The 10,222-nt window shown below is 37.8% G+C and overlaps 1 protein-coding gene across 1 annotated transcript in view; it reads right to left on the bottom strand.

Annotated features, from left to right (window-relative positions):
* Positions 1-1,223: 1,223 nt before the first annotated feature.
* LOC139725979 (MYCBP-associated protein-like) overlaps positions 1,224-10,222 on the bottom strand; it is a 33,721-nt gene continuing 24,722 nt past the window's right edge. Inside the window, exons 16-21 of the mRNA XM_071637062.1 lie at positions 9,560-9,681; positions 9,048-9,157; positions 6,680-6,709; positions 3,745-3,836; positions 2,374-2,598; positions 1,224-1,450 (exon numbers count right to left, since the gene is read on the bottom strand). Coding sequence (XP_071493163.1) covers positions 1,343-1,450; positions 2,374-2,598; positions 3,745-3,836; positions 6,680-6,709; positions 9,048-9,157; positions 9,560-9,681 — 687 coding nt within the window. The 3' untranslated portion in view covers positions 1,224-1,342. The remainder of the gene's footprint in view (positions 1,451-2,373; positions 2,599-3,744; positions 3,837-6,679; positions 6,710-9,047; positions 9,158-9,559; positions 9,682-10,222) is intronic.

Here is a 10,222-nt window from a genome sequence, read left to right as displayed (position 1 = left end):
CATTCTAAAAGAAATAGAAAAACATCCTCTAAAGAACATTCCAAAAATGACAATGGATAAGAAATAAGGAAGATACATGTGTACATTATTGTGAAATCTCACATTTCTTCAGAAAACATTTCTTGACGAGTGGGTCTTCATGAATATTCAAATGAGGGAGTTGATGATGTCATACTCTCACAATTTTTCACGTATGTAATTATGGAATTCCAAAATAAAAATTTATTTTTAACTAACACAGGTAAAAGCATATTCCCATACAAAAATATATCAGAGTTAACAATTGCTATTTTTATTTTGGGTGGTTTTAAGGCAAGTTTTATATTCGTACAGCTGAAAATGTTTATTTTTTTTCCACTCCTCTATGAAATGAAAAAAAAACAAACTGTGAGAGCATAACATCAACTTGCTGATTTGAATATTCATAATGACTGGTCAACAAGTGTTTTCCCCCTAATTGTTGGAGGTAATGACATCAAGAACAAATGGAGACAACAGTAATATTCAGTTGGACGGAACAATTTAATTCGAACAGAGTAAATACAGTAGAAGAAATACATGAATGCAGTTGCCTATAATATAATAAGTTTCATTAGTTAACCAACAACAGAACATCTATGTATACCTCTACAATGAAATGCAGTCTATTTTGCATTTCAGACACATTAACTTGGAGTGGGGGAAGAAGAACATGAACGAGTGCAAATTAAGACTTAATTTTTGACTGGTTTTACTAGACTTGTCTCAAGATGGGAGAGACAAATCTTTGTGTAGCTTTGGTATTTAGGATTCAGACTTGCAATGAGATCGCCCTCAAGAAGGTTGACTGTCGAGCAAAGAATGAAACTTGATCTGTGATTATTTAAAAAGCAGGCTGAAAAACAAAAGATGATATCTCTTCCAACCTGCCCAGATAAACATCTAAACATCCGCTGGGTTTTTGTCTTTGAAAAAAAATTCATTTGTTTGATTCATCATGGAAATCCAAAAATTATACGGTGAATGCAGAGCTATTTGTTTGAAACTATTGGCTCGGGTATGCAATTATATCTTTGTCACAAAACTAGGTAAGACAAGATTTGAATCCTGACAAATAAAATTGACAAATACGAAAGAAAGAAAGAAAAAAAATCTGAGTGTACAAAGCGTAGGTGCAGATAACAATACAAAATATCATTCAAGTCGCATATTAGTGAAAACATTATGAATAATACAGACGGGGAAAGTAGCTGTAACCCTTAAGACTCAAGGTGACCGAGAAAAGGGCATGTGGATTGCCAATGTTGCTGAAGTCGATTTCAGCCCTTTGAAGTATAAGTGTTCATTCAATATTTTCAAGAGATCACATCTTGTTCATCAGTTGGTCAATGAGGGCGTCGTCCTGTTTCTGCTTGATGTCCTCAAAGAGAGCCGTCATCTTGTCCACTGTTTCAGCCAGCAAGGCGTACACCTGGAGGTTAGATGATGGATACGTGAGGGGTGAAAGTGGTGAAGACATAGCAAGCTGTGGAGAGTACTGTAGAACCAGGAACATTCACGAATTGGGAGCCGACTGCCTTCCTTGCAACATGAAACCTTTACAAATTGCTACTGGCATTTAATGTGTCGTGTAGACACGAATTTTCATGTGCATTAGACTTTCACAAATCTTGGCTCCTTGTGAAATTCATGAAAGTTTCGTGTATGCAAAACTTCGGGGTTTTACAGTAATGCACACAAGACCAGATGAAGACAGTATGTTCCACTCCAACTACAGGGGAACACTGCTATAACTACACCTGTCTGGGACTATTTGAATTTCCTCATTATATTGGGTATCTTGAAAACAGTATAAAAGGATTGTGACCTGCAAAACTACCGCATACAGATTTTTTTTTCGCTAATGAGGAGGTCACAGACATTTTTGCGAGAAGTTGTCTTTCGCGAATTGACACAGATGCTATCATAAATGTTCCATTACTCAAGTGCAATGTGACATTTCTGCATGTTGTTAACATTGGAATCCCACCATGATTTGCGAAAATTGTGAAAATTAAACCCTCACAAAAATAATAGCTTATACAGTGCCTTGTTATACCAGGTATCTTTGTATATCCAACCTCGTTATAAAAAGGTTCCAGTGTATTATAAAATGTGGAATATTATGCACTCCTATAAAGTGCCGCCAGGCTACAGGTAAGAACCGACAAATATTTTGGGAAATGTAATGGGTGCAGATATATTCTCATCTGTGACATCATAAATACAACAAAGCTTGAGATGAATAGCTCTGACGAAGTGAAATATGAAAATGTATTATTGATAGATGCTATGACATAGAATGCTATGAAAATATGCTATTTATCACGATCAATCCTGACTATGTGAGTTTACCTGGATATACAACTTGTTCTTGTACTTGGCATCCATAATGGGATCTCCCGTAACAGACACCACCACTCTCTCCTTCGTTCTGGGTGTGGCCAGCCGTTTGCTGGTACTCCTGTCACCGCCAGAGGGGGTCTTCTTCTCTCGATCCTTTGGGGTGGGGCTGGGAGGGGGTTTCTTTTTACCCCCTGCTTTCTCCCCCTTGCTCTTCGGCCTGTCCTTATCCTTGTCCTGTGGGGGAAAAAGTGAGGAAAATACCGTATAAACTAATCTATCCATTAACCAAACGCTTCCCTGTGTTACCAAAAGAGATTATGGAATTGTCTTTATCCAAAACTCCAAACTTCTTTCTGGAATCCTCTCCAATTCAGAATCGTACTTTTTTTCTTTTCTGCCCCAAGTCATCACTGGTGTACTTTGGCTTAAAGGTGCATGATCCCGGTGTTTTAGTCAAATGCGTACGCGGGCGCACGGCGCAAGTTTCCTATAGAGACCTACGCTATCGACTCCTCTTTAGCGCTTACGCTTTGACCCACTTCCCCGAGTCCGAAGAAGTCTGATTCACTGTAGTCAGTGGTTTGATCACAGTTCGGCTCATGATTCGGCTGAGGGGGATGACAGCTTCAGCAAACTTCTTTTGTGATGTCATAATAAGAAGCACATATGCACGCACCCTGGCATTACTACAGACTGCACAATGCGCAGAGAAGACAACGAAGGCAACGTTACTTAGCAACACCTACGCACTTTACTCTTGATGACAGCTCAACTTCGGTAATCTTCCTATCAAGGCTAACAGTGATCGGCAGTGTCATCAACAACGCCCTGTACACTACCGGGACTATGCACCTTTAATGGTAGGACATTCACCTTCCCTTCTGTGCGATGTCTAGTCTTAACTATCTTTTCAAGGGATGTTTGCAGACATGGGCGTTTCAGAGGGGGCAATTTGGTATCATGGATATAAAGTTTGGACTCCCAGTTGGTAGGGCAGAGTAGAATTCAAATCTTGTCTTACGATTAAGGAAGGTGGGAGGGGGCGGGGCTCTTTGTGCTTAATGAGGAAGAGAGGTTTGCAGTAACAGCATGTGTACATAGTCCTCGCGGGGACCATGGCTTGGCAGAAGAAGAGCCTAGAAAGAGGAGAGTTGAGGAGGGAAGCCACATAAGGGGGTTGTAAAGAGGGCAAAAAGTGAAGAGTGGGGGACAGTAACGAGGTCGTGAAGTTCAAGAGTGACACTAATGGAGATGGGAAAATAGTGGGCGGGCCAGTTGTAAGAAAGAACAGAGTGAGGATTGGGTATAAGAGTTTGAATCTTGTCTTGCCACTGAGGAAAGGGGGGGGGGGGGGGGAGTAGGAAGGCTTTCTGTTCTTACATCTTTCTTGCCCTTCTTTCCATCCTTCTTGTCCTTCTTGCCACCAGCTGGCTCCTCCTCCTTGGGTTCCTTCTTTCTTTTCTTCAGCTCACCTGTGGAGATGGTGCACAAAATCATCCTTCTAATTTACCTCTCCAGACTACTTCAAGCGACTACATTTGATATACTGGAGGTGCAACATGCCTACGGTACTTATGGGCTTACAAACAAAGAGTAATTTATTTCCATTCAATTCAACTCCTTTCTTTGTCCAATTTATAGACATTCTCTGTGCTCAAATGTACAATGTATTTGACATGATAAATAGTTGCATTCTCAAACACAAAACATAGACCCAGATTACAAGAACATTTGATATGCAGTCTCCTCCCTCTATGCGTTTCCCTCATATTTCCTTACTGATTTCTTCATTTGTTTCGTTATATTCTGAGAAATATAATATTCTGTCCTTTTTTCTCTTCACTTTGTAACATAATTGATTTCCCTCTTCCTTCAATTTGATGTCAATAACCATGCAATGTTATGGATTATATTATCATATAGGTTGGTTAATGCACTAGGTAAAGTTAAAAGTTAAGACATAAATATCAGTTAATCAGAAATCCTCAAACATTTAGTGAATTACATTTTACGCACAATCACTTACAAAAAAAAAGACAAAAAGAATACAAACGAAAATATATTTCCATTCACAGCTGCAACAGATGCAATGCATTATGAAGATTAATAAAATGCTCTTTCGACACTTTTTAAAATTATACACTGCAATGAAATTAGAATTAGCTTGCACCTACCACATTCAACACACAAGTAATAATATATGTCAGCTTAATGTCAAATGGAATATTTCAATGTACATGTAGTCTGCTTCCATGTATTAAAATACCACATTATGACTGAAAGTTGAGAAGAATGTTTCAGGATGTACTCTAAAGCCTTCTAGTATAGTTTTAAAGATTAAAGCTTTTCCTTTCCAATATATCATTTCTGTGGAATACAAATGGCTAAATATTGACTCTTGCAGTTAGTAAGGTGTTTTAAAATGCCTAAGTGAATGATTTCTGAATTTGAAGTGAAATGGTCTCACAATAATGAAGGTGCAAGACATCACAGATGGTGCACAGGAAACACAAATAGTGGGTACATTTGGAAAGATGACAAAATAATCCAGATATCATTATGTGGTCAAGGAACAAGGCAGCTTCATTTGGATGCTATCTGGCCATGAAAATAAGTTTCTTGCTGTCTTTATTAAAAAGAAGAAAAAAAAAACTTTTACAAATCTACTCTAAAAGTGCTTGGCTTGAATGCGAAGGAAAATGCAATGTGTTGAATGATTTCCACATTGCATAAAACATTTAAACAAATATGAAGATTCATGAACCAATGTTCCAACACTACTACACAAGTGTCATGACTGCTTGAAGATTTTTCAAGGCAATCCCTGGATTAAGTTTTAGAACTTTGCCATGAAAGTCATTACGCCATCAGAAGTTATCAAAACAATCCTTACTTTTCATCCCTGTATTCAGAAGTAGTCAAAAAGTCATGAAACCAACCTGACTTTGATTACATAAAAAAACCAGAAGTTATGTAAGCACATGTGTCTTTGTGTGTTGTGTGGATGTCCGTGTGTGTATGTGTTACTTACTTCTTTTAACACGAGGGGGACCTTTAAAAATGCATGGTGGGGATGTTGGAGGTGATTGGGTTGGGAGGTGGTAGTGAGTGAGCGAGTATTCCAGGCCAGGCAAACACACAAAGCAAACACAGAGTGCAATCGTGCAGTGAGGAAAACAAAAGCAACAACAGTCAAGAAGCGAAATGCTGATATTAAAGCAGCATGCAAACAGTGCAGGCACAGGCACAATCAGTATTACAAATATAGAACATATGGCAATGAACATATGACAATGAAAATACCTTAAATCACCAAAACGTATGAAATCCCTCAAATCCATAATGTTTGTTTTACTTTGAGTAATAGGATCATCGAAACTCAAAATGATTAGCAAGATGATCCACAGCATTTGTATAGTGCCATCTACTTAACTGGCCATCATATTTTATTTGTGTTTGACACAGTCATGCCAGATATATAGCAGAACCTGACCATGACAGCACTGGGCATGATTCAAAGTTTTTTTTTAATAGTTTTTTTTCTTCTTGTTTTTGAGTCTAGATTACACACACTGGCAATATATTGAGCATGATATGCTGCTGCCGTGACAGGTATCATGGGAAATGAATATGACATTTTAAAATGATAAAAACCCTTCCTGATCAAGCAAACTGACTTCTTACACAATACGAGATAGCATGCACAAAGTCAGACAAAAGGCTTGCTGCTGCAAACTTATAATGGCTTGCTGACATAGCAATTCAATCCAGAATGCTGCATATTGTATTAGTAGCAATTATGCTTCAATAGACAAACCCGTCTCGTAAGTAAAGTGTCACACGAAACACAGTATGTAAATGCAATTAACACAGTCACACCAACGGGGTGGGGGATCAGTCACTGGGTATCACAAGGTATGTTCAGTTAAAAATCTCTCACTTATTAAGGTTAGATAAAAGTGGTTTAATACAGTGATTACACCACAGCTGATCAAAGTATATAATTGTACCATACTTGCTGGGAATAACTATCATATGCATCACATAAAATTGGAAACATTAACAATGGAATTCCAATAACAAATTACACAAAACTCAAGTAAACAATCAGGTGGTTCTTGTCTGATTATGAAAAACTCTCCACCCTTGATCTGCAGCAGAGTCAGCAAAGGAGTGCAGAAATCGTGCTGTTAAGACCACATGCCCCAAATCAAATTCCAAATAAAGTCACGCATGCAAGGAATCTTAGATACAGTATTAGTGTATAGCAACACCAGTCATTACTTCCAGATAAATAAGTATACAATGTACATACCTCCTCGAAGGGACTCATTTGCTGCAAGAACTACACAAGGAAAACAAAAACAAAAACAGTGAGACATTTGAATACAAGTATAGCGTCAGGGTGAAAAGAAACAAAACCGAACTGGTATGGTATAATACATCTGTTCAAAAAATTTGGACTACATGTACATTCTATAAAATGGTACAATGTATACATGATTGATTTGGCACATGATGAAGACACAAATCTGTTTTATAAATGAAGTGCTTTGGTCTTGGGAGTTATTGCCAGACTTCCTCAAATTGGTCTTTAATCCATTGAAGACTAGTCCCGAGTATACTCCGGCATGTGTCCATGGGAAATGCATGTTTATAGCAAAATCAGCTCATCCTCAATGGGTTAAGAGGTACCGGTAGTCCCTTACACAAATCCCACCTACATCACTTTTTTTTTTTTTTAATAAACTTGGCCTTGCATGTATATTCTCGTCAAACATAATTTCATTGTTATTAAACACATAAAGATTCCGAACACTATCTCATGACTAGAACTTTAATAGATATATTAGCCATATTCAAGATGCAATATGATATACATTTAACCACAATGGAATGTTTACATTCTTATCATATAATAATTCATATGTGACCCTGCATCACAAAACCAACAAAAAGTCGCCAGACATGGATTTTTAGTTAAGGACAGATTATGAAAGAGCAGACTTTAAGCTTTAAAATGATGTATAACTCAAACTCAAATGGATTCCCCTAACCTATCTAAATATTGGAAAGAAAGCACACACTCTGGAAAAGTGTGAGCTGAGAAAAGAGGCCCTGAAGTACAGGTTCTATTCAAGCATTTAATCTTCACCATGCTGTGCTAGCTGTGCAATGAAAGGGACAAAACACAGGATGTAAACAGCAGGAGCAAAGACAATGAAGAAATTATCAGATTAAGCTGAAATTGAGCATCTTCTATTAACACATTCTGTCCATGATTAATGCAAACTTTCAAAGCAGTGGCATTATCCTATTAAAAGTTATTAGACTTAAAAGTGAGGAGTGTGTAAAGGATTTCAAGAAATGAAAAGCGGACTCTAAGACATACCTAATCATTCTGTTCTCCCCCTCAAAGAGTCGTAGAAAAATTGCTGAAAATACACTTTCCCACTCACGTTATGATCCCAAATTAAAGAATAATGTAGAAGAAGGATAGCTCTTTCAGAAAATATTGGAAAGTCAAGATTTACTTAGTTGACCCATTTCACCTTTTTGAGTCCTCACGTAAAATGAAGCAGTGCGACTTTTTGTGCGTTTTGTGGTGCACGGTCACATATTATACCAAATATATGATGAATACAAGTGGAGAGATGAAACTGGGCGTTCTATGAATGAGATGTGTCTAACCTCAACAAGACTACAGATGGTACATGAGGTGCTGCTTTTTCTTTTTTTTTTCAAATTTTGGAAGTGGTATGATATTTACAAAATGAAAAGTTTGCAATAATAGAGCTTCCTTTAACACAAATGTAGTGAGTATCACTGGGAATTTTTTCTTGCAAAAGGATTATTCGTATTTCTCATTCTTTTGCTGTGGCTCGTGATCACAAATTTGACCACTCACATTGTCAATTAGTCCCAATTCACAAAAAATTATACTTGTGTGATATACATATCATATACACTGCTCATAAAAATTTATTCCAATGCCCCTGAACTGACCAAGCCTGACAGCAAAGTCTGACCTCATTGAGTTGTCCCCAACACGCACGTGTATCCTGAATGCATTATATCAGTATATACCGTATGTCTCCAAAAAAAAAAAAAAAAATTACAATGGGACCTTCCACAATAATAACTTTAAAATTAGTGAATCAATCCAAATAAAATTTCAGGATATGAAACTATAACTCATTATGCACATCTTACAGAAAACCCCATTCGATTTGCTTCAGTGGTCAAAGAGATGTGAGGAGTTTTGTAGAGAATGTCAGGAATCCTTCCCTCCAAGTTCTGTCCATTGTGTTCACACATTAATATGCAGTTCCTCGAGCATCCAAGTGCTAAACTTGGAAGAATCAGACTCATGACATGCTTTACAACAATCCATATTTCTCTGCGACCGCGTAACCAAATTTTCCCCTAAATAGAGCTAAGATGTTATATTTAAGACCTTGAAGTAGCATTTAGACAGTTTAATCATATTGGGAGATATCATTGCGAAAATGCGATTTTTTTTTTGGTAATTTTTTTGGGGGACATACTGTACTGCAGCGGGCGCAAGCCGGTCACAATATGTACCATGAACTTGCATATGCAAGCACGCATGGGACACCACAGTAATGGCAAATTTTGCTGCCAGGTTGGATCAGGCTGTCGCCAAGTGGTGTGAGACTTACTTTCGGCAGTGTCAGGTAGCTCCTCCACCTTCTCTGGGATGCCCATGTTGATGCGGATGTTGTTGGCCTGGGTGACAATGTTGTCCACGTTCTCCATCATCAGCTGGTATCTGGAAACATTGAAAGGGGGAATACATCTTTGCTGCTACTACAACTGTTTACAACGACAGGGGAACTACAGTTGTAGTTAAAAGGGAAGTGGACACCACCACCCTCTCTCCATATGCCACTAAAAATCCATTCTTTTGCTTAATGCAGCTATCCATGTTCTTATCCATCATACTACTAGTTCATCCTATTCAGTAAGTCCTCTTTCAGATATAGACAGGTGGGGTAGGAGGTAATTTGGGGATAACTTATGCCACTTTGTACATCTGGAGCTGGATTGGGGTAAAGGGAGGGAAGTAGAGGGATAAGACAGACTGCTTCATCTTATTCAATAAGTCCTCTCTCAAACAGAGACAGGTAAGGGAGCTAGGATGTTAAGTATATGGGGGAGGGGGGATACTTACGCCACTTTGTACATCTGATGCTGGATAGGGGTGAAGGGAGGGAAGTAGAGGGATGTGACAGCCTGGTTCATCCTATTCAATAAATCCTCTCTCAGTTCCTCATCTTCCAAGGCCAAGAACTCCTGTCAACAACAGGAAAAAACAGGTGTATCAGTGAAGAAGACGTTATAATAAGATGTGATCAGTCTCAATGGTTTTTGTTTGTTTGCACTGCTTTTTTGTTTTGTTTTGTTTTTGCAAGATTCAAATTTAGTCTGAGCTACGGAAAAATTTGGATATGCTCACAAAATAAAAACTTTCATGTACTTATTCTTTATTAATTTTGAAATGATTTCGATTTGAATTTGATAGGCTCGAGACAATTTTGGAAATGATTAACAAAATTAAAGAAGTTGTCATCACATTATTTCCTGCAATATTTGAATATGTCATCACTGCTGTGATCACACTTTAAACCAATTTTGATTTAGAGGCACCATTTTCTCAAAATGCTATCCTCATTCAATTGCTGTAGAAGAAAAAATAATGAAAACAAAAATGGAACCTCATATAATTTATCTATCTGTTTTTTGTTTGAATTCCTTTACAGCTCAGTGGACCAAAAACAGAGAGAGAGAGAGAGTCTCTCCCTGCCCATGACGTAGTGCCTTTGATCTTCTAGTT

This window comes from Diadema antillarum, unplaced genomic scaffold, assembly GCF_040938485.1.
Source record: "Diadema antillarum isolate AM-2024a unplaced genomic scaffold, OU_Dant_1.0 seq00000069_RagTag, whole genome shotgun sequence".
Classification (NCBI taxonomy): Eukaryota; Metazoa; Echinodermata; class Echinoidea; order Diadematoida; family Diadematidae; genus Diadema; species Diadema antillarum.
This window is presented reverse-complemented; position numbering and strand designations above follow the sequence as displayed.